The 25382-nt window shown below is 43.2% G+C and overlaps 1 protein-coding gene across 1 annotated transcript; it reads right to left on the minus strand.

Moving 5' to 3' along the window:
- Positions 1–1112: 1112 nt before the first annotated feature.
- stk17a (serine/threonine kinase 17a) lies at positions 1113–24519 on the minus strand. The gene is made up of 7 exons (XM_079361805.1): positions 24258–24519; positions 15261–15473; positions 5111–5258; positions 4365–4491; positions 4220–4268; positions 2990–3169; positions 1113–2307 (listed from the first exon to the last, which is right to left on the minus strand). Exons 1-7 carry the CDS (start codon positions 24437–24439, stop codon positions 1932–1934), a joined length of 1275 nt encoding a protein of 424 aa, XP_079217931.1. The 5' UTR covers positions 24440–24519; the 3' UTR covers positions 1113–1931.
- Between the last annotated feature and the right edge of the window lie 863 nt (positions 24520–25382).

Genomic DNA, 25382 nt, shown 5'->3' on the forward strand with positions numbered 1-25382 from the left:
TCTAACAACTATGCTTCAGAAACTTAGCACTGATCTTGTCGCCTTCAACATTAATGAATCCAACATAGTTGCAGATGGATTTTTTACCGGCGAACTTCACAATGACCACCAGCAGTCACCAACAGATAGATAGCAGATATTGTCGCCATCATCGTCATGACTCTGGACATCTGAACTCTCAAATTCAATGACATCACCAAGTGGAATTGAAAAGTCTCTTCTGAGCTACTGGAGAGCATTTTCTTTTTGGGTTTGGTTGGTTTTGACCCTTTCAGAACTTCCTTCTTATGCCCCCCCCCCCCCCCCCCACCCCCCCCCCCCCCTTTTTATTTTCAGCCAGTTTCTTTACTCTGTTGTGTGTTTTCTCCTGGTGGAGCTTTCTACTGAACTCAGATACACTGCTGTTTTCTTCTTGGGTTTGATTTGAACATATAAGAGCTCAAAAGAAAGCTGCTGCACAGGTCGCCATCTCGCCTCGACCCCCAATGAAAAGTATCGATCACAGGTGTGTGAAAAGATCGTCGACTCTGCAGTTTTGACTTTTAAAATAAAAGAAACCACACATCGATCTCTCGACACGCTTTGAAATATTTATTTACAGTAGGAGACATTCATTTACAAATTGGTTACCATAGTAACAGAGCTTAACGTTGCATAAACATACATTTACATTACAGATCAATGAAAGTACAGAAGGGCTCTGTGCGGTTGCTTCAGAGCGAGCTGAACCATTTAAAGATCACTCGGTAATTCAAGAGGAAGACGTGTGACGGCTCTTTAAACAGCTTCTCAAAACAACTAGATTTCTTTTTTTTTTTTAATTATTTACACAGAATTAGAAAATATTGCCTTAAAGATATCTGCAATATGACACGGAAACATCTTCAAATTTAAAAAAAAACAAAAACAGCAAGAGCTAAAATCATCAAATATTTTCTCCCAAGCATGGCACCAAAAACAAAATAAGACAAAAACAAACGGACGTGTTTTGAGCTGAAAGGAGTCGGTTGTGTTCAGAGGGAAGCAGCCTCGACGAGGAGATGGACAGAGATTTGGCTTCTGAATTCAAACATCAGGAGAAGATCAAAAAAGGTTTGGAAAGAACCCCCCCCCCCCCCTCCGGTGATCATGACACATGGAGAAGACTGGAGCAGTATGAGTGATATTTACACTGTGGATTTTTCCTGCTGAAGGTTCTGGAAGGTACACAAACACGTCCACTGTAACATGTAGTATCAGCTCAGCACTTCCACCTGAGCGGATCTGTTTCTCCATCCAGTCTTGTTTCTAAGAGGAACATGCTGTGGTTGTCATTAATGATGTCGAAGCTCAATGTGCTGTTATAAGAGGACTAGAGGAGAGTCATTTTCCAACATGGCCACATTTATCTGAATCTGTTTTCAAGGACACACAAGGACTTACAACTTATTTATTTATTCAGGCTTGACAAAGCAGATTTCACAAAATGGGAATTCAGTTCAAAGAGTGACTTTCATGTCAGGGTTTTTGTTGCGTCGTTGTTTCGCTGCTAATTTGAAGGCCTGGAACGAGGCGGAGCGGGCAGAGATATTTGGATTCAGCCTCGGTCAGTCTTCTTCTCCTGTCGTTGACGTAGTGTTTGACCTGTATGCTTGTCTTTAATGGCATCTCTACAATAAAGAACACACACAGGGTTGCACACAGGCTGAAGCAGTATATGACCCGTGAAGCTGTTGCAGCTGTTTGAGCAGATGTGACGAAGAAAGAGTGAGAGTGTGCTCAAAGATGCACTTAAAGACTGAATGCTTAAATAACACCGGGATTACTCTACAACTGTGTCTGATTATACACACACAGTATACACCGAGGGCAACTTTTATCAATCAGATGGTCAGAGTTTGTTACCACGACAACACGATCTCTTCCCTCCTCTGTCGCGCGGTAGGCGGGGTTCAGAAGATGAACTCTCCGGGGACCTCCTGCAGGGCGCTGAAAGGCTCCTCAAACTTGAAGCGTTTGGAGATTGCCTTCTGCTCGGCAGCCAGCGCCTCCTTCTCTGAGGACGAGTTGGAGGACTGACGGCACTGACCCACGGTGTAGGCAGCCACGACGATCAGCTCCTCTGTCACCGGGCCTTCATCGTCCTCCTCCTCCTCCTCCTCATCAGCCGTGGTGGTGGTGGAGCTGCTGGGAGGTTCGGGGCTGCTGGTGGAGCTGGACGCCTCCTGGTCCTCGAGTGGGAGGATCTCCAGGGCCTTCCTGGTTTCCTGACACGGAGAGGGTTGAAGCCAGGGGTGTTTGAGACACTGCTCTGCTGTGGCCCGTTCCCTGAACACACACATGAAAACATCTTACATTCTGCGTTTGTTGCTGATCCAGGCACCCACAAGGGGTGGAAAGAGTGGATCACAAGATAATACAGAGGAAAGGAAATGCAAGAAATATTCCTAAACATTTTTTTGGGTATGAATGTAATTTCTACAAATGTTTAAATTGGGAAAAAAAAGAACCATAACAACTAAGCAGTTCAGGCCTGATCAGAAGATATATCCTGAGCTGAATGTACAACAGTGTGACGTTCAGGCTGTGTTAAAGCTCAGACGCTGCTCTGCAGAGGATTCAATGTCCTCAGACAGTGTTTGAAAACTGGAACATCTGGTCTAAAGCTGCAACACAGTCTAGAGACAGGATTTATCCAAGGCAGCAAGAACATGTGAAGTGAACAATGTAGTCAAAAAGAGAATCAACACAAATGTTCGTCACGCTACATTTGGACCACAGTTTGGATATCTGTCGATATATCTCGTTTTGTTATTTCTGTGCAGGTTTGAACACCGATTGGCTCATAAATGGAACCAAAGTCTTCCCTCTTTCAAATGGACTTCTAAATGATTACACTTTTTGTTTTATCACAATATTCTTATTTTCTATCCGTGTGTAACGATCTGTTGACAAGTGAATGAACAGTCGTCACACACGTCCAGGTGGATCTGAGGAGCTGTGGACATACTGAGGCTGTTTGCGGAGCAGCATCTGGATGAAGGGCAGGGCTGCCTGGTCCAGCTGCTGGAGCTCCTCTTCAGTATAGCTGACATTGAGCTGAGAAATGTTGAGAAACGTCTCCTGCTTGTCCTCGCCCAGGAAGGGAGAGATTCCTGTCAGCATCACGTAGGCCAGCACACCAATACTCCTGATTTACACGACAGGAGGGAAGTCTTAATGAATATCACAAAGAACAACAGGAAATTCTCTGACAGAATCATTTGTAATATATTCAGTCTTCTTCTGGCATTTTATCTCACACCATCATCAAGTCAATTAAAAATGTAACCAAAGCTGTCTTTTTGCTTTTGTTGGTCCTATGAAGCTTTTAAAGGTCACATGTTATGAAAAATACACTTAACCATGTTATAGCACTAATATGCGTCTCTAGCATTTCTACAAACCCCTCAACTATGACAAAAGTCCATCCTCTCCGTCTTCTGCCTGCTCCACTTTTCAGAAAATGTGTGCTCAAACAGGCCGTTTGGAGATTTTCCCTTCATGACATCACAAAGGGCAGTAGCCCCTCCCCCAGGTGGGTGACACTCCCACAGCTAGGTGTTTGTTCTGCCCTCTGAGTCTGCCTTCTCACCGTAAACAATAGGACATGGAGCCAGAAAGCAGCGAGTACACCCGAGCCCTTCCAGAAAGGGGGCGTGGTCAGATACAGCTCATTTACATATTTAAAGCTACAGACACAGAAACAGCCTGTTCTGACGATAATATGTGACCTTTAAATTAAGTCAGTGTCATCACAAGTTTAAAACTCCTCCCAGCAGTGAAGTAAAAACTGGTAATTTAAGTATAAAGGATAAAAGCACAAAAAGAACTACACTATCTATCTATCTATCTATCTATCTATCTATCTATCTATCTATCTATCTATCTATCTATCTATCTATCTATCTATCTATCTATCTATTGTAGAGAACAAAAGATGATTACAGAGCTACTAGATTGTATTTGATCACTAAATGTGTACGCTTCAGCTCACTCTTGTTTCCCTTTTCCAATGCCATATCTTGTACCACCACTAGGGGGCCCAAAAGGTCAGATATTTCTACTGGTCTCTGCAGTGTTGAAGTTAGATCATGTACACTCTGCTGAAATCTGAGAGCCATGAATAAAACTGTACATGTGTCATATAAACAAGCATCAAAGGGAGCGAGTTCACGGGGAACAGAGGAGTTTTTCTTACCACATGTCTGTCGCTGTGCTTATGGGCTCGTAATTAAGAATCTCAGGAGCTGAAAATATAAACACAACTCATTTATTATCATCCACAGGGGAATGCATTGATAAGTGAAAGGTGGTAATAAAGTGTCGTCGAACACAAAACTCACCGACATACTCTGGAGTTCCCATGATCTCTCTGAGCTCCTGGTGGCTGCTGACCATCCTGGACAGACCAAAGTCCACAATCTTGATGTCACCCAGAGGAGAGCTGCTGGTCAGCAGGATGTTCTGAGGCTGATGGGACATCACATGCACATTAGTAACCAATGTAATCACCTACATCACCCCTGGATTGTCCAACAGAGCTGTTTTATATTCATGATGTCAGTGTGGTCCTTCTTGTGTACAGATTGGTCAGTGTGCACCGGTGAGCTGTTACTGTTGTAAACTTGTTTCTGGGGCGGCAGTAGCTCAGTCTGTAGGGACTTGGGTTGGGAACCGGAGGGTCGCCGGTTCAAGTCCCGGCACGGACCAAGTCCGGAAACTGGTCTGGTAACTGGAGAGGTGCCAGTCCATTTCCTGACCACTGCCGAGGTGCCCCTGAGCAAGGCACCGAACCCCAAAAACTGCTCTGGAGCGCTCGCTGTGGGCAGCCCCCTCACTCTGAGACCTCTCCATTAATGCATGTCACTAGAACCCTGTTTGTGCATGAGTGTGTATCTCGGCCTATGTGTGTGTTAGACAGAGTGTAAACCGAATTTCCCCTCGTGGGATTAATAAAGTGTAAATTACTATTATTATTAAAGGTTTATGGTTTACATATATATTCAGCCATAACATCCTTCAAACAGACACACAGCCAACTTTAGACAAGAGAAAGAAAAGACGGTGAAGAATAAAGAGTCCCGTTCACCTTCAGGTCGAGGTGGACTACGTTGTTCTGGTGGAGGAAGGACACTCCCTCCAGAATCTGCCTCATAAGCCTCTTCACGTCGTCCTCGCTGAAGGCCTCGTCCTCCCGCTCTGCCACGCACTGGTTGAAGATCTCACCTCCTGCCGCGCTGCACACAGAAACACACGCGTCATTTTCTCTGCCTCACCTGTGCAGTCAGGCGTCGTCCACTTCATACCAACACGGTCACGTGTATGTATGATTAGAGTTTGTGTTTTGGACATGAAAGGGAAATTAAACACCCACAAACACTCAGTGCTCGAGTTTCCTCCAAAAACTCACCGAAAAGATTGAGAGCCACGTCAGGCTTTTTATGGAGAATCCCATGATAATAAATCACTATCTAACCCGATGTGTGCGTACGTGTGAATGTGGTGCTACTTGCTCGAGGCGGTGGCAGAAAATAGCAGAACAAACTGCAAACTAATTATAAAGTTCAGTTGAATGAGGCGGTTTGTTCTGGTTGCTGAAGGCTTTCTCTGCGCCTCTCACATGACACAAACAGGTCTGTGATCATAAAACAAACCGCTGTATTTCATAAAAAAACTGCGTGAATCAACAGAACTGAAAACAGTCTTCAAAAAGTACCTTTAATTTCCTCTGACCTGATATAAACTCTGATGGATCAACCCAATTAGGCTGGGTGGATGACTGGAAAGAACAGAGAGAGTCAGGAATAGACAAGGCGTCCCCTCAGGGTGCCGCTGAATTAGGCTCTCTCTCACAGGAAGCTGAAGGAGGAGGGCTGAGGCCGTGTGTTTTGCTTTTCAAGGTGAGCACAGTGTACAGGTTAGACTTGATCAGGGCTTTCCGTGAGAGCCAAACAACCAAGTGCTTCTTTGAGTCCAGCTCGTGACCTCAGCTCTGCATTTTTGTTTTCTTTTTTCTGCAAGAAATGAGTCGATGGAAAAGTTAGAATTCCCTTTTAAAACACTCGATTATTAAAAAAAGACTTGAGTAGAACATTTGTTTTAAAACATGTCCCCCCTGAGTATTTAAACCCTGATCGATTTTAAAGAATCTGGGATGCTGTAAACAAAACTCGAGACTGACCCGGTCCTCTGCAGAGGGGAAACACATGACCATTATTCAGTCTGTAGACTGCCGTGTGGAAACACTTCAATATAAGCCACGTGCACGTATACAGTCACTGCCTCATGACTTTTTATTGGTTTCTACAAAAACAATACGGCGAAGAAAAACAACAAGAACTTATACTTGTTGTAGAGATACTCCGGACGTTTTTACACCTGTAGCTCGTTTGCTCTGGTCTGAATCCTGGAGTTCCACAGGAGCAAGGATGTGTGATGCTTAGAACCATGGTTCCTGTCTCATCTATGTCAGACCCCTTGGCACCATATCTGTTCAATCTTTATCAAAGAACAGTGTTGTTCAAGTCAGGAGTGGGTGTGTGACTGTCAAAACAAAGAGGACAGTATGCTCTTTTAAAGCACCTTATTAAATATTTCACACTGGCTCCAGCTATAAAAAAAGAAAAAAAATGAAATCATCTAAATGTCAGTGTGGTAAGTCTTGTTTATATTCCAGAACAGAATAAAGGTTTACATCCTCCATGAAGGAGGATTTTCCCAGACTCGGTGTACTTTCTGACCCCTGACCTGAATACAACGAGAGAGGGCAAAGTCCACATTCCTGACTCAAACGGGAGCACAGATTGTCGAGCATTAAGTCAAAAGTACGGATTCGGCTTCTTTACAGGTTTAAAAAAGAAAAACACGGGATGGACTTGTATGCATGGTGGTATAATAAGTGGTACATTTAAGAAAGCTAGCTATGACATGTTGTAGGGATGTGACGATATGCTGAGCACATAACGGATCCGTTTTTACAGTTGATGAAGGAATAAGATCGTTTGATTTCACTTCTCTGACGATCAAATGTCCTCTTTTTGTGGAACTGTCTTTACTGCTCTCAAACACATTGTTTATTTGTTGCCTTATTTGTCTTGTTGTTGTGTTTTTCACACTTTTGCACACTAAAAAGAAAGCGAGTGCAAGAAGCTGAAAAAAAAAACAAGGTTCAAAAAGCCGCATTGCAATGAACAGGTTTTGTGTAATCAGCAGACGTGTATACAAGCAGCTCCTGTCTGGTCCTCTTTTTATTTGTATACTTTTTGTTGTATTGCAAGGTATCGCTACATCCCAAAATGTATTTTCAAACCATTCACACATCATCAGCCTGAGTGTATCTCCTCCTGAACGTGTACAGGACCTGGTCCAGGCCGGTCTACTTCGAGGGTTACGCTCTGATGGATATTGTGGTTCATAAAAACCTGCTAAGTGGATCGGTTTTCTTGAAAAGGCCTGAATGACCGGAGTAAACACCGGGATTATGCCGTCATTTCATACACACAGGCTTTGTTGCTTCAGTGGATTAGCCGTGTGTTGATGCTGGAAGTGCCAGAAACCCGAGCGCACAGGAGGAAAGAATCCTGAATTAGGTCAGAGCAGGGATAGTGTTGTATCACCTGCAGGTTTAACATGCACATTAAACTGTTGGAATGCTAACTATTTGTTTGGAGGATCAGATGGAAGCTAATTCACTTTCACAAAGAAAAAACAAAACAACTCAAACTTCCTGTGTTTAGCCAGCTTAGCTCGGAACGCTCCAAAGGAGGTTTAGTCGACGTGTGCCAGTACGAGAGCTTTACATGTTGAAGAATCTACGAGAAAATGTTTTCACTTGGATTAGATATCAAAGTGATTTGGCCATTTTATGGAAGTGGATATGGTCCAACAGCTTCTTATGTTGTACAGTTTTAGTTGAGCTTGAAGCCTTTGAGGAAAGTTGCCTCCTCTTTGTTGCTGTTTCTTATAAGTGGAACGTACTCAAAGACGCCGCTTCATATGCGCTGTATGTTAAACATGAATGAAGGATGGGTGTCAACTGTTCAAATATTCCACCTTAAAGATTGATTTTATAGTGAAACGTCCGCATGTCGCCCCCCGGTGGCCTGATTTTAGTGGAGCGTTGTTCACAGTACTCTCCGGTGTTATCTGCATCAACATTGTCAGCTGACGTGGGTTTCTAATCACCCATTGTCTGTGATGGGACGCCTCAACAGCACCGTGTGTTTTAGGACGGTTGCACGGTGAAACCTTTGGTGGGCGCCAAAGCCAAACACAATTCCTGCACGATGTTGCTTAAAGTTAGCTTTTTAAGCACCAACATTTATTATTACGTTATTGTTGGCTACACTCTCGTGGATGAAACTCGTGAATCACCTTAAGCCCTTCCCAGTATACTCACCTCTTCTTGGTTTAGAGGGAAAACTACTTTTTTTGTTAATGTTGTGTGGCCTTTAAAGGGATACTTCACCCATTTACATGAAGCTGTGTATCATTAGAAACATGGTAGTAGTGTTGAATGGTCGTGAATCCAACCCTCATTTTGCCCTGAGACGAAAGAAAATGAGGGCTGGATTCACGACCATTCAACACTACTACCATGTTTCTAATGATACACAGCTTCATGTAAATGGGTGAAGTATCCCTTGAATTTCCCTCGGGATCAATAAAGTATCTATCTATCTATCTATCTAAGATCAGCAGCATTCTTAGCTGTGATCAATGCAGAGCAGCTTCCTGAATGAGGGACTGACAGTTTTTCAACAGTAAGCATCCTGGGCTTGGATGTCGTCTGTTCTATGCACACACACACACACACACACACACACACACACACACACACACACACACACACACACACACACACACACACACACACACACACACACACACACACACACACACACACACACACACACACACACACACACACACACACACACACACACTGACTTTGTGTTCACAGATTGAAGGGCCAAATGTGAGAACTGTAGAGCCCTGATATCAAAGACAACAGTGATGATCATTCACTTCATGTTGATTTCAGTGGTTCAGTCTTATGTATATATGTTCATTATATTCATACACTATGTTTGTCCTTTTTAAATGGGTAAACATACTGTACCCATGGCTATGACATTGTGCAGAGGAAGAAGTAAACAACGCTCTTTCAGCAGCATGACATGAAGGCCTGTGTTGATCACAGGTGACATGCTTCTATTATTCCTGAGGATCAGGTTTCTTTTTTCGTTGTTCATTTAGAGGCTTCATTATTCCAGTCTGATTAATAAGCTGTCTGCACATCACATTCAAGACCATTTGGAGTGAGGGACCAAGAAACTTCACGATATGGGTCACCCACTAAATTCTCACCCAAACAAATCCCATTGGCCTGCTGCCTGCGAGTTGTTGTTCTGAAGCCTGACAGCAGCTTTGAAGCTCAGCGAGAGGTTCAGGTTCATGTAGCACAGTGGGCTCTCTCAGTTTGATGGGCAAGTCCCTAATGTGATTAATGAAAAGACTGTCATTGCTGTGCTGTGGGAATGGATCGATTCAGCTTTGATCAGCCACCCGTCACCCTGAACCTCAGATTGTTTACTCAGAAAGAAAAAGAAGAAGATGACAACATGCCGGTCAGCTGACCTACAAACACACTAACAACAATGGACGGGGTTGGACGGGGGGGGATCCATAGATGTCAAACAGACAGAGAAATATCAAAGTAGTGGATGTTGCTCCACAAAAGTTCACAGGATGCTAATGGAGAAAATAGACTGAATCAGTCGTTCCATCACATGAATAAAAAGATGATCCAAGAGATGCATGTCAGTGCAGGAGAGGAAAGAAGAGCAGAGAGAAATGTGCGTGACAGAGGGAGGGAGGGAGGGAGGTCAAGAGAAGGCCTGTGAGCGGCCCTTCATCCTGCACTCATGCCCAGCTCACTGCACTGTCCCACATGTTAATGGCTCCACTTACTGCAGACAAATATAGAAACTTACAGTGTAGTATAATGAATCTGTGTTTGTCAGAATGCCTGACATGCGACGTCACCATTCATCACCATAAGGATGAAATGAACCCCAGACCCCAAAGAATCAGCCCCACACGTTGTGCCCTGACAGAGCGAGAAACCAGCCAGTACGGTTCTTCTTCTGCTCGTCATGTTCGTGTACCATGTGCCCTTCATGGAGAGAAATCTTCTTTACTTTGACATTTATTTAGTGCTGATGTGGCTACATGTGTCTGAGTAGAATCTAAAAACAACAGCTCTGTGAAGAAATGACCAAACGAGGCATTGGAGGGTTTTTTTTTCTATTTGTTCTGTTCAGTAGGTTCAATAACAATCCCTGCAGCTACAGTCTGGTTCACCGGTGTGAATATCAACAAGTCGATCAGAAGCATCAAGCTATTTCCACTGGGTTATTCCGTCCTCTGGGCGAGCTGCCATGCTTCGGCTGGTCACGTGCACTCGTGCAGCTCAACTGACATAATGAACTCTGGACTGGAGCTAAGCCAGCGATGAGGCCACACAGCGCTCTATAGCTCTCTTTCACTCTCTTTGGACCCCCCCCCCCCACACACACACACACACTTACACCATCTCTCTTTTCTATCATCTCCCTCTCTCTTCATCTAGGTCTTCCTTTCTCTTCCTCCCAGTCTTTGTCTGTTTCCTTCTCTCCCTCCCTTTCATCAAAGCATAAATAGCTTTCTATGCCAAGTTGACCCTCATTTGTAGAAATCTACCCCCCCCAACTACTCCTCCATCTATCCCTCAATCCTCCGTCATCGCCACTTGCCCCACTGCCCGGAATAACTCTCAGCTGTCGGCCAAACAAAACAAAAAAAAGAGGGAGAAAATAAAAGAGGAGAATGAAAGCCTTCTGCTCTATTTCCCTCCGATAACGGCAGGAAGAAACGTGCAGGCCAAAGGCCTCGAGCTGTTGCACAGCTATCACTTTAATTGGAGACTCATCCAATCGTTCATGAAACATCAGAATCCATGAACTGATTTAACGTCTTCACAGGAGTTCTTCCTGTGCATTTAAAAATCTGATTTAATACAGATAAATCCGTCTGATTCGCATTCAAACTGAACGTACTGTCAGACATAAAGAAGTTTAAAGTTTTAGATCATAATGATCCGAGAATCACCAGCTTCTTATTATCCCTCCATCTTCTGACGAGTCCAACCTGACTGCACTTATCTGAACTAAATATCTGTTTTTATTCATATCACAATAAATCACAGACACATATACTGCTGTATCTGTTTTATCCACTATCCTATGCTGTAGTTCCCAGTGATTATAGATAGTGTTTCCTATTGCCATCTCTAGAAGTGGGTGATCAGGATTAAATGATGTTGATAAGTGAAGATAAGAGCACGTTTGAATAAAGAGAGAAGACGTGTCATTTGTCCTTTAAGCTTCATTATAGAAGAAAATATTAAACAGCTGGCGAGAATATAAACAATTCAAACGAGCACTTTTTAAGACTTCGTTCCATCCACAGGATCCGTGTGCACAGTGTTCTCCAACGCCATTTCGCTCTGTCCGATGGCGTGCACTTTACCTTAATGGATGTGGAGTGTACGTGCGGCTGTGAGCAGCTGGACTCGCCGACTCACGAGGTCACAGGAAGTACAAGATCACACGGAAATAAAGGAAACAGCGTTTTAAGCAACAAGTCCCTCAGCAGTTCATTTGGTGCCTGTTTGGAAGCAATGATGATGAAGGAATCTGCACGTTTACTGGAGAAGGTGTAATCGGCTCCTGAGTGGGCAGTGAGGACGGAGTGTGGCACACGGATCCCGTGGGAGCTACAAGTTACACATCTTCATGAAAAGGCCTGCACACCTACCACAGTGGAAGATCGTCCAATAAATTCATCCCTTATCTAGACCGCTCTTCCTGTTTGGGGTTGCGGGGGGCTGGAGCCGACCCCAGCTGTCAGTGGGCGAGAGGCGGGGCTACACCCCGGACTGTTCACCAGCCAATCACAGAGCTGAGACAGACAACCAGTCACACTCACAGTCGGACCTAGTCTCACCAGTAAACCTAACGTCTTCGGACTGTGGGAGGAGGCCGGAGGACCCAGAACATGGTGTTTGTTTCATGTTTCTAATTAAAGACTTTTTTTATATTTAAACATATTAGATAATTTCTTTGATTGAGCTTCGTGTGATATCATGGGAATAATTGGATGCTCTGTTTGGTCTGAGTTCCCATGAGCCAGTTGACGGTGCGTCCGTGACAAGGGGCGCCATCCTCATTCAGAGCAGCAGTTAATTCAGGGATTATCCTTTTTCTCAACAAAGGGCTGGGATTGGGATTACGGAGCGAGGGGGGGGGGGGGACTGGGCTGACTGGAGCATTTAAAGGGGCATTAATGGGATCTCCTTAACAGGCAGATTGCACTGTATGGCATGTGCTGCTGACAGCACTTAATCCTATAAAAGACTGCAAGCCTGACAATGCTGCCATCATCTCTGCTCTATACATCTCTCTCTTAAGTTTCCACATTTCACCATTTCAAGTAAAAAAAAAAAAATCAGCCTTGTTTGCATTTGAACTTTAGCCTGCGACTCACATTCAGTGAATAATCCACTGCTGTGTTACTTTTAGAGAGCTACGTGAAGGTGAGCCTGGCTCCAGCTTCAAACTGTCACGTTTTTGTTTGCAGACAATTTGTGGAACTTCTTTTCCTTCTATGAAACATGAAAACTATTGTGTCCCACTGAAGCTGAAAGCTGCTTCAATGCATTTTTGTCTTTCTGCTTCAGAAGACACTGGACTTTAGTTTTGTTTTCAGCTGACGTTAAACACTTAGTAAATGTTCTGAAGCTCTGATATGCAGCCTTGACTGACTTCTCCCTAAAGCCACTGAAGCAAAGGATCATGGGGGTATTCAGAAACTATGCTAACAAGAAAAGTTCAACATTTATTATTAAAAACTTCAAATATCAAAAACCCCATGCCAGTCATTTCACAAATCTAAAATATACAGTTATCTGTAAATATGCTGACACTAATATAAAAAAAACAGAGGAAGGACATATGAGGCTGTTTCCTTTTTAGAGGTATTCAAAGTTTCATTTTCTCATTTCTAATGCCGTCGAGGTAACATGCACATATTAAACAAGCAAAAAACAACAACACATTTTTGATGAATTACAAAAACTATTGAACTCATCTGAAACTCTTAACATCCAATCAAAGTGGCTAAAAATCAAAGTCCTGAACTCTGCAGGAGGACGTTCCATGAGTTTGGGGCATCAGAACAAAATGCAGATAGTAAATGTATTTTGTATGTAAAATGGTAAATGTGCGTCTCACTGACACATTGAGTGGTTTGGACAAAGTTCAGGAAAGTCCCTTGTGTGAATGATCCAAACTGAAAAAGAGAATTGATCTCGCTCTCTTCTGTACCGTCGACAAACTTCTGATGAATAAAACACATGTTGATATCTTGAGAGGTTTTTTATTGTAACTTTTTGAGGGAGGATTATTTTTTACTTACTACTTCTGTTTCCAGAACAGAAAAACCAGGGTGGTTTTTCTATTCATTTAATTTGTAATGTGTTCTTACCGTTGTTTCTGGTCTTTTTTCACTGCTACAGTAAATGAGATCGAGAAAAAATGCAATTGCATTTTACAGTGTTATAAACTATCTTGTTTTATTGGACAATGGAAGTTCTACTCAGCCAGTGAAAACAGCTGTATGGTGTTTTTACTCTACAGATCAGCTGCGATGAAATGAAAGAGTTTTGTGGCTCTGCTTCTTTTATCAGAGTTAAAACTGGTGTGAGTGTTTCTGCAAGTTTAAACAGCATTAATATTATTAGAATCACTCAGTCAGAGGTCAGACAGGACAAATGACAGCTGAGGCACAATGTGTCAATCTAAGTGTGTGTGTGTGTGTGTGTAGATGGTAGGGAGTTCTGGGTGTCTCTATGGTGCGGGATGCAGGCAAAATTCAATATGGCATCATGTGGAGGGAGAGAGAGACGAGGACAAAAAAAGAGGGGCAGTAGGAGAGCCCTAAAAAGCACACACACACACACACACACACACACACACACACACACACACACACCATGGGAACCAGGTCAAGCACGGCTGGGGAATGACCAGTGAGATGAGATCATCGACAAATGGTGCAGCTATGGGAGTCAACGGCATACATGCACGTCACGTGTACGCGTGTACGTGTGCACTAATCCCACATACTGGGTCAATCTGCTGCAGCTGGTCTGTATGTGGTGTTACTGGTGGATTTAACACATCACACTGCTGTCAGTCCGACTGACATATCCTTCACCTCTACATCAGTCGAATCGGGGGACAGAGGAAACTCAATCCGTCCACGTCCTGTAAAAACAGCGTGTGCATGAGTGAGTATGTAAGAAGCCCATTGCTGGAATAGCTCGTGTTTGCTGGAGCATTCAAATTCAGCCTGAAGCTCTGCAGGACTACATCGCCTTTTCTTTCCTCTCGCTCCTCGAGAACATCACACTGTGACCTTCCTGTAGGTTTTTTCTTTGCTTATCATGCAAGGCAGATCCCTCTTTACTCACCAGGGACACTTGGGCCTGACATCTTAAAGTGCATAACTGGAATCTGGGACTTTTATTGGACCAGGGTACGACCTTCAATTCTACCATGAAGCCATTTATAACCTGCTGAACGTAACAACAATCAGGTACCTTCTTATAATGCTGCTCAAACACGTCTTGAAACTCTCTCAACAGGGGGTCAACATGCTTTGGAAAGTTTACTGAAAGAAAAGCTTCATAACTATTACTCCCATATTAAAACTTCTTAGCATTTGAGTCCCAATGAAATCTAAACACAGTTTAAAATCATCCCTCTGTTTAAAGTGCAAACTTCTAAATGGTCTGGAGCATTGTGCGAGCAGAATGCAGGTCGGCTTGTGGTTCAACTCAAAGGTAGTGTGAGAGTTTTCAATCAGGCCCCTCTCGTTTGGATCCTACCAGTTTGGGTCAACGAGACAAAGACCCTCTCTACTACAGAGTAAAACAATCCAGAAGTTCTTAACATTCAGTTAAGTTGTTTTGTACTCCACACATGGCTCCACGATGAAGAACTCTTTCACATGAACACACACTAACTGAGGCCTTCAGATCAGACTCTTTTTTAAGACCGGAACAACATTCACATGTTCTCACTCAGATGCATATTCATAAATCTCGTTTGTTAAGATGCTACGTGGGTACTTACAACTCCAGGACCAGCACCATCTCAGAAGCCATCTCAAAGACCTGGTGGAGGTTGACCACTCGGCGGCTGGATGTGGCCAGCTCCAGCACGGCGATCTCATGGATGATCTCCATCCGGCAGTCTTGGCCTTTCCGTCTCTTCCTCATGAACTTCGCAGCGTACTCGTTGCCTGTGCATTTCTCCACACACTTTCTGACCACAGCAAACTTTCCCCTGCAAGTCAAGAAGGACAGCGTCAAGACGAGGAGCATGTCGGAGTTAAGATTTGAATTTCACCACAATGCTTGAGCTCGTATCACTCTGTTCTATTCTTCTGACTCGGCCCATGAAGCAGGGAGTGTAACGTGAGGTTGCGTGTCTTGCTCAAGGACACGTCGGACATGTAGATACAGGAGCTGGGGATCGAACCCCTGGTAGTGTTTACCACCTGTACCATCTTAGCTCAGCACAGTTTGTAGACAAATCAGAACGTGACCACATGATAGCGCTTCAGTACATTTGAGGTCATCTTCATCCCCATCATACCAAAATCAAACCTTTTACAACAACCCATTCAAAAGTTATTAAGACATCACACTGAGTGAGCGTGGTACTGGACAACCTGCTCAGGGATCAAGGACGATGACCATGGAGGCCTTCATATCACACCATGTTAAACAATGAATCAACCCATCGCAAAGTATTTCTGATTCGGACTCACACTGCGACTCTGCTCAAAAGGAGAAAAAATAATTAGACACCTTCAAAAAGAATCCCTCGTCACTGTTCGTTCATACGTCACCTTCCAACAGTTCTGTGGCGTTGTTAGCATGTTTAGCTGTGCTCTGAAAAGGACGTCGCCACCGAACAGTGTTGCCTTTGTTGTCGGTAACTCGACTTCTTTAAAGGGTTCACTACACCACGTAGAACGACGAGGCTGCATAAAGCAAAGTGGCTTTTGGAGTTGCATAATTCTGGAACATTCTCAAAGGATGTTCCCGTAACTAAACTCGTATCCTTTAATGTAGAAAACCAGCTTATTAAAGGCTTTTTATCACAGTCAGATTGAGTGCAGCTTAAAGACAGAAAGAGCTGCCGCTGGCACCAGGAGTTAGCCAGCTAATGAAGCAGAGGTCGATGGATAGATTTAGTGTTCAGGATGAGTTTCAAACAACCTTAAAACACTCAGCAGACCTGGCTTTGGAGGTTGTTTCCTTTCTCTTTATATCACAAGAGTGTGGCCTGACCCAGTTCTATTTCAGGCTTGGAGGTGAACCCGAGTGAGGACCACAGCACTGCGTGCACACTGCCCAGGGGAGATGTGGTGAAATGTGACTGGTGATGGAGATGACAGGCCCACATCATGCTTCCCCTCTGGCTACTGTTGGCAGTCAATGTTCCAATAAATCAGCAGCATGATCCTGGCTGAACGTGACCGATCCACTGCCAAGTCTCAGTCACACTGACGCACCAAAACTGCTCTCCCTGCTTCTTTAAATTGAGCGTGACGAGGAGAAAGATGGAGAATTAGGATTTAAGCAAAAACTGAAAAAAGAAATGTGTCTCTGGGAGGTGCACAGATTGATGAAAGGAACTTTCACTTTGAACAGAAACAGAAAGAAAGTAGAAGTCTTGACTCATCTTTCATTTACAGTATTTACAGTATGGATGTTTTTCCTGCTGAATTGGGCCCTGAAAGGACGTGGTGTTAAGTTTCAACAAAAAGCAACCAGGAACTTAAATGTAGAGCAGCACAGCTTGTTGGAAGTTTGATAGAAACTCGATGTCTTATTTGGATTTGAATTAAAGCCCGGCTGATTCAGCGGCCAGCCGATAACATCAGCAGATATTAGCATATCCAGTGAGTTTTGGTATTGGCTGATTTTATCTTCTTAGGCATGCGCTGATATGACAAGATGTACTCACCAGTCAAATAGCATTTCATTTCAGATCCAGTAGAGTACAGGAGCTCTAACTGTCACCAGCTGAATGTGCTTTTAAAGCAAGCATTATCACCCTCCAGAGTGCCAAGCAGTGATGCACGTACATGTGCAGTTTCTTTCCAGTTGAGTGACCATCTGGTCTTCATTATGTCTCTCACAGTGTGTGATTCCCATGTGAGCGATCCATGCAATAAATGTGGATCCAGATCTATCTGTAACTGATTGAACATACTGTAGATCTAAGAAAAACTTTAGCCGATATATCGGTATTGGATTTTTGTCCCCTCCCAAATATTGGTATCGGCCCCAATTTAATTTTAATTGTTGCTAACTGTTTCTGCTGGCTACTGCATACTGCCCCAACAGAACAAACACACTGCTGGCATATAATATAAAAGTATTTCTGAACTAATTTTAAGTGTTCTCATTTGTCATCTCAAAAAGCATGAAAAAAAAAAAGAAGAAGCACAATTTAATTAAATGTGTCTGAGTTAGCCGAGTGTGGCTACTTTAAGTCGAGTCAGAGCCTCCAGTCTTTGCTCCATCTTGCTTGTTAACGTCCACATTCCTGTTTTAAATGTAGTCACATGTAGTGCAGATACGTTAGTTTAACCAGACAGTTGACAAACATTTGCGTCTTAATTTTCTAGATTAAAATACTGCCAAAGCGCGTTGTTATCCATTCACTGTGCTCGTTTACATCCTGCTCGTAGAGCGGAGAGAGCCGGAGCCTCAGCCAGTCACAGCGACTGTGAGACAGTTTGAGATAACACTTGAGTGGCATCAGGCCAACATATATAAATATTTGTTTAACTGACTAGTAACTCTAGTGCCGACGAGTCAGGGTGCTAATGTTTCACTGTCCAGTTAACATGCACATCGGTCAATGATTTTAATAGTAAAACAAACAAACACGAAGCAACAACTGGATGGACAGCTTGGACAGAAGAGACGACTCTCGTGTCTTTGCTTCTTTATTACAATCAACTCTGTAAAGTAAATGAAATACGAGGACAAATTCTCGTACCGTAGCTACAAAGCAAACGTCCAACACGTTGGTTGGCAACATGAGTTCAGAACTAAAGTGGTCAATGGCCTGCTGTGATGGACGTGAACAGAGAGAAACTTTTACTTTCAGTTTGAACTGAGGAAGAAATGTTTGAATTTCGAGAGATACCAAACAACTTGTGAATGCTACAACAGACGTCATGTTGTCGTGGCTGGTCCTCAGCTTTAACCGTACAAACATCAGCCTTTCACTGATAACACCACTGTGAATATCCTTGTTTTCTGTCATTATATTGAAACACAGAGGACTCTTTATTTAACTTCCAGCAAAAACCAAAAAGACTCTCAGAACTTTCACAAAGAGTGTTATTATGACTGAGCGCTGAGAGGGAGTTTAAAACATTTGTTATAGTTGGAGGGGGGAACACAGTGTGCGAGTCGAGATCATGAAGAATAAGACTGTGTGGCAGCTATAAAGAAGCTGAATCAGAGCTGCAGAGTGTGATGACCGGCTCTGGGCCTGGAGCAGCAGGCCGAGCTGCTTCATCCTCATGTGAGAGTCATGAGGCAGATTACAACATCCCAGAGGAGCGTCATCTTTATGATTATGTGTTTGCACTATTTAAAAAGAAGATGAATTGCTTTGATCATTGATCATCCTGATCGTATACTGAAGCTTTCACAGAGCGTCTATTTTGCTTTGAACAAAAAGAAAAACGTCCAGAGAATGAAGAACGTGTTGGCTGACATTATCCCTCGGTGACGATGACATGAGGACAACTGTGACACATGTGACCTCTGACCTTCCCGTCAATCTCGTTAGCCATATAATTACCTTTCACTTCACCTTTAACACACACATGGACACGGTCAAAATCTGGCAGGCTCAGTGTGTGTGCAGCGTATGTGGCAATGAATAACTAAGTGCATCTATTTTGGAGGCGGTTTGAACTCGTTTAAACATCTCTGCATTCGTCAGTGATTAACATCATGCTGATGACATCACAATGAGACCAGGGGTGAAAACCTGCCGGACGTTTTGGATCACTCAATTGAAGTTGAAAGATTGTACACAAACTACACAACTGAAACAAGGACTACACTCACACATGGACTTTACATTGATGAATTATTACAGGGTTTTTTTTTTACTACTACTACTACTGAAAGTGATTCAGCTAACATTGGTTCTGGACAGGTCAAACATTGATAGTTAGCATGTTTGTCGATGGGTCGGTGAATCTTTTATAAGATTCATTTCTTAGTATCAGGAGGACTTCATGTGTGTTAAAGGGTTTGTTAGCACAGTATGTTTTATGTCGTTTTAATATCCTTACTGATCTCAGTCAGTGTTGTTGAAAGCTGTTTGCTGGCAGTTAGTTTTGGTGTGGGCGTGGACATGTTGGAGCAGCAGATAGATGCTGTTTGGTTTGGGAGTCTGGGCCTGCTCTTTAGAAACCATACTGGGCCACCACAGCCTTTTCCAAAGCTGCGTCAGCACATCTCCAAAGCCAGCAGCCCCATTCACAGACTACACCCTGAAAGAGAGGGCTTTTGTGTGTGTGTGTGTGTGTGTGTGTGTGTGTGTGTGTGTGGAGGTTAAAGCCTCACAGCTCTCTGCACCAGCTGTTCACAGGTTCACACAGCCCAGTTTAAGTCAAGATTTACGCATGGCAGATTAAACCGGGTCGTCCTATCAAACTAGTAATTAGTCAGAACTTTCTGCAGATGTTTGACTCGTGATGATGCATGGACAGTTTTCACTCACATCGTTCAGGTTTAAACTCTGCTCTGCTTTTGTGCACTGGTCACTACAGTGACTGCTCAAAAGGTCTGGATGATGCTGCTGCGTGGCTGAGCGGTTTGTTGCAGTATATGACACATGTTTTATATATATTCATGCTTACCTGATATGGAGCTCATTCAGCCCATGGTAACGACTCAGGCGCTGTCAGGTTGGTCTGTGCATGCTGTTTGCAGCCTGCTGGTTGGGCTGTGTGCGAGGCTGTCAGGCCGCTCTGGAAGCATTTAATGAAATAAAGATTTTCCCTGGCTCATGGCCAAACGCTTCCAACGCCACAGACGGATTCCCCCTGTGCACGCCAGGCTTGGCTCAACGCCACAGGCTCATAGCGAGGATGACCCAAACTCAGATGCAATTCTGATGAAAAATGATTGATCAACCGGTGACCCAGCTTTTTCCAACTCTCCACTGGCTTTTACAGGGAGGAGGTCAGCCAGTACTGTAGGTTGGATTTTCCAGTTAGAATGGATTCCACCAGCGAACACAAGAGAGACTCAATCTGAACTTCATCGAACTAAAGGGACTGTGGAAACATAGGACATCCACATATTCCCACAGATCAGGACGAATAACAAAGAACTTCAGGAAAAAAATAAAATAAATACATGTGAATGTCATTAATGAAAAATGATAATGAAATCCATCTATTTCCCTCATGCACAGATACATGAATTCACATTCAAGCCACCATTATTTTTATTCAAACAGGTTCAAGTCAGATATCTGACATCGTGGAAGACGATTTAAAGGAATCTTCCATGTGATGTTTTTTTTAGGATTATCAAACTATGACCATGTATATGGACTGAACGCTCTATCTGCTTTACAGCAAAGATGTTGATGACCAAAGAAGTCTATTAGAGAGGAAGATGATTCAAAGCAGAAAACATCATGTATGAATTAGTTCATTAATTAAGTAATGTTTCTAAAATGTCAACCACAGAGTGTTTGGGTAACAGCAGCAGTGTGAGTGAGCTCCTAGTGCTAAATCCTGGTTATAGATGCAATCAGCAAAGAGCTCTGAGCAGGACCATATGGACTAATAAGAGAGTGGCCATTTCTGTCTCTAAGACCCCCCATGGAAAAAGCTTTTAGCCTTAACCATATGGAATAGAGTGACTGTTGCACCATAGTGGGAGTTACTAAAGGAGCTTGGCTTCAAGCCATCTGGGACTCCCACTGCAGGGATGCCTCGGAGGGTATTACTTTAAACTCCCCCTCCCTCCATCTCCAACCCTAAACCTGAAAAGTAGCCAGTTAATGGAGGTCAAACCCTGACGGTTGTGTTCTTCTGCACACTTGGTTATCTCTGACTGAACCACCCTGCAGTTACTCATCCTTTGCTTTGTCTCTTGAGGTTGGGTTTGGAGATAAGCCCTCGTGGTTTCCTTCCTGTTCGACTCTTCTTTCAACAACGTGCAAATAAACTAAACTAAAAGTTCATCCAATGACAATGTGGATGGTTCCTCTAAGAACATTTCTGTTGGAGTGCAAACAGACATACTGAAGGTTCAGTTTGAGAAGCTGAAGCTCTGTGATGATTCAAACATTCAACTATGGCATCATGTTGTCATTATTGTCACGTTAAGCACAGAAACGAGGGACCAATAGAACAGCTGACGGTAGCATTCATTCATCTGTTTGAGGGTGATGAATCTACCCCGTCTGTTACAATATCACAGAAGTCGATAGATGCTAATTGGTTTTAAATATGTTGTTGACCTTGAAGTCTGGCCCAATTTTTCTTTGGATTTCCATTTTGCGATGTCTATCAATCTGAAAAAAATCTTGTGAAATAATACAGACCTGTCAGAGTTTCCTTTTTAATCCTAATTTAATATTCCTGTTCTGAGTGTGCTCTCAGAAACACTGCAGCTGTGCCAACATGGCGAACGCCTCTCTGACTGAGGTCACTTTAAGTTAAAGGAATCTTTCATCATATATCCTCTGTGAATAACTCTCAGAGTCATGAGCGTCCACCATGTGTGAGCAGCACCAGTCCCACGTCTGTGTCAGATGACATCATGTCTCCCATCTGTTTGCCATCGTACTGACATCTTTGTCAAACTTCTCCTCATTCTGCATTTTCTGATGTGCATCAACCTTTGAGGTCTGCTCATCTGGTGCAGCTGTTTGTGCCCTCTGAGTGATCTCATTAAATCCATACACTCTGTATCGTTCCTCAATTAAAAACGTTCAGACAGGCTGGAGAATATTTCTTATGATTATTCTTCTGAACATCTCACCTCATCATAGTGCTAAATATTCCACAAGTACATCAGCTCAGATATTTCCAGCAGTTATCCAAGCCAGAGAAATCTGTAATCTCATAGCTGTAAGGAGAAGTTTGGTATTGCAGCAGCCACCATGATGAGCAGTCACGACAGACAGGAAATGTTTATCGTTGCCAAGGAAACACCGGATGCTACGTCATATTAGAAAAGGACGGATCACTTCATCCCCTCCTCACCACTCACGACTTTAAGAGCGAAAGCCAAACATCACAGGGATGTAAATATCGCACCTTTAAACAACAGCCTTGATGAAAAGTGTATTTTAAGGGTCACAGTGAAAATAGAGCAGTGTAACGTCTGTTTTGAGTCAACGTTAAAAATGAAACCTTTTTCAAAGCGAAGTGGAGAGAAGAACATCACGCTTAATCCAGCATAATGCTTTGACGTACATGATCACATGACCTGTGTGTTCAACATTAAGAACAGGAACATATGCAGATGAAAGTAACCTTTCATGTTGTTCTGTGGAAGCTAATCTCAGTCACAATGTCAGGTCATGCGATGCAAAACCACACACACACACACACACACACACACACACACACACACACACACACACGGCCTTTACCGAGGCCCTCGAACACTTCAGCACATATTGCTGTTTAACGCCACACTGCTGGCTGGAAGAACTTTGATTCAGTCCAATCAGAGCTGAGCTCCTATCACGGGCCAAGTCACAGCAGATCTGTCAAAAAGTGGACGGAGGTGTGATTAATCAGAGTAAGAGCACACTCTCATAACAGAGAGTGGATTGGCTGTGTCACTCTGTACAGGCCGAAACGACAGCTGAGTGAAGCCAGCAGGATATTGGGACGGCATTTCATCACATAGTTAAACTTTATAAAAATCCTGCGAAACAATAAAAGTCTAAAAAGTAAATCTCCCAAATCTTTCCCTCCCGAGAAGATCGGACCTGATAATGTGTTTTTTGATGTGGGGATGATTCTTTCATTCTCTTTCTATACTGAATCAAAAACCTGATACTGATAATGCTCTTCAATGTTTTCAACTGATTACACTTTGAAATGCATGTATAAGGAAATGTGAAGTTATTCAGACAAGACGAACAACATGAGAGCCGATGAAATCATTGAATGAGGTTATAGCTGAGCTCGAAGGACAAAAAGGACGTCAGGCATTAATCTGGAACTTTCCAAACCACTCAGAAAGCTTCTTAATGAAAAGATATGCTGTTAAAGGGAAACAGTGATATGAACAACATCAGCTTTAAAAAGCAGTCTGGCTTTGTCAGAGAAGCTCTGGATGTCTGAGCAGTTCATAATGTCATGGGTGAGGAAACAGAAATACTCTTTTTAAAGTGTTGAATTAAAGATGGAATAATGTTTTTTTGTTGTTGTTTTTTTTAAGTTGTGGCTGTAAATATCTTTGTTAACCACAAACACCTGATTAAACTATCTAGTTTAACTCTTCAAAAAAGAATCCCTACTCAGTAACCAAAAGGCTCTGCATATTAAACCAGTCAGATTTTAACCAGCTGCAGAGCTGATGTCAGCCGACATTCATTTATCCACTGACTATCAGTTTCGGCTATTTCATCCCTGATAAATCCAGATATTACTCGAATTATTCATCAGTCAAAAAAACATTTCATTTGAGTTTCACTGTTTTACAATAGTGGTTCTCTGCGACCAGCAGAGGGCGCTGTATGGATCACAACAAGCATCATTATTCTCAAGTTAGAGGTAACACAGGTATAGTTACTTTCTAGTTGAGGGACCATCTTATCTTCTAGAAGTGTTTAATTACTGCATTAGAGGGATCAATGCAATAAATCTCTCTCTCTCAACACATTTCATAGATCTAAGAAAGATATCTGCAGATAAATATCAATATTGGTATTTGCCCTACACATCTCATAGGTCGTGCCACTCCTGCCATAAGTGACTGAGCTGTGTTTAAACCATCAACATGTTTCCCACTTTATGACTTTAAGTCTGAACAGACTGACCTTCCCAGCTCCTTCCCGGGGATGATGGTGTAGTGGTCGGTGAAAGGTTCGTTCTTGACGGTGGTTTGGATTTCTGACAGCAGCCCGCAGACTCCGCGGCTCTGGTTCGGTTCGGCTGCAGGGTTGTGCTGGAGGCGGGTCCGGCTCCTCGGGGTCCCGGAGCGGGGGCTCTCTGGGATCATGGTGACGTTTAATTGGTCAAATAAAAAAACTTGAACGAGAAGTAGCAGACTGCTTTTAAACCAAACAGCTGACTACAGGTTGCGGAACAACTTCAAAAAAACATTCGGGTTGCAAAGCAAAGGTCTCACTGACAGGCTGTAAAACATGGACATGAATAAATTGTGCCGAAAAACGCGGCTGACCAGCTCATGTTGATGAAGCTCCTCGGTCGTGCTCGCTCCTCGTTGTGAGCGCTCCTCAGTCTGCTCCTCACTGCCGCTGTGCTTTCAGTAACCATGGGAGACTGTGTTGATTGACAGGCACACTGACCAATTAGATGGGGAGGAAACATACACACAGCGTCACTGCCCTCTCGTGCGTTCAACGGGTTTTACCCAGTATCAGGGTCATCTTAAATATTTTTGTTATTCATTATTTCTAGATTAAACTCGTAAATCCACGAGAATAACGTCGTTATTTTAGTCTAATAGACGGATGGGCAACTTTATTCACAACAAGGGCCACATTCATTTAATTCTCAGGGGGCCAAATTAGACACACAAATGATTAGTCAGTTAAGGCTGAGATTTAACTCAACATATACCAGTGATCATATTATCATAGACTTATTTCTGGTTTTCGTGATTTCATGGCAGAAACCACTCATTGTTTCTTCATGTTTCTGGTTAATTGTTGTGTAAAAAAAAAAAGATCTACGGGCCTCATTATGGGTTGATGGGGGAACCATGTGGGCCCCCAGCTGTCAGTTCCTCCCACTTCGTCGTGGTGCCTGAAGAAGTGAGTATTCTCTTTAATTATCCCCAAAGTGTCCCGTCCAGTGGAGGTTAAACATCCTCTGTCGCTGACACTCCTTGTGCACACTAGCCAATTAGAGGCAGAGTAGGGAGAGTCATCGCTTCACCATCCAATGAGCTGCAGCATCCTCCTGAATCTTGTCAATCA

This window comes from Symphodus melops, assembly GCF_947650265.1.
Source record: "Symphodus melops genome assembly, chromosome: 14".
Taxonomy (NCBI): domain Eukaryota; kingdom Metazoa; phylum Chordata; class Actinopteri; order Labriformes; family Labridae; genus Symphodus; species Symphodus melops.

Coding starts and splice junctions, on each gene's coding strand:
- stk17a (XM_079361805.1), bottom strand. CDS start 24,439: ATGATCCCAGAGAGCCCCCGCTCCGGGACCCCGAGGAGCCGGACCCGC. Junction 4,269..4,364: donor GGGAACTCCAGAGTATGTCG/GTGAGTTTTGTG, acceptor TTATATTTTCAG/CTCCTGAGATTCTTAATTAC. Junction 3,170..4,219: donor AGCACAGCGACAGACATGTG/GTAAGAAAAACT, acceptor CGTGTAAATCAG/GAGTATTGGTGTGCTGGCCT.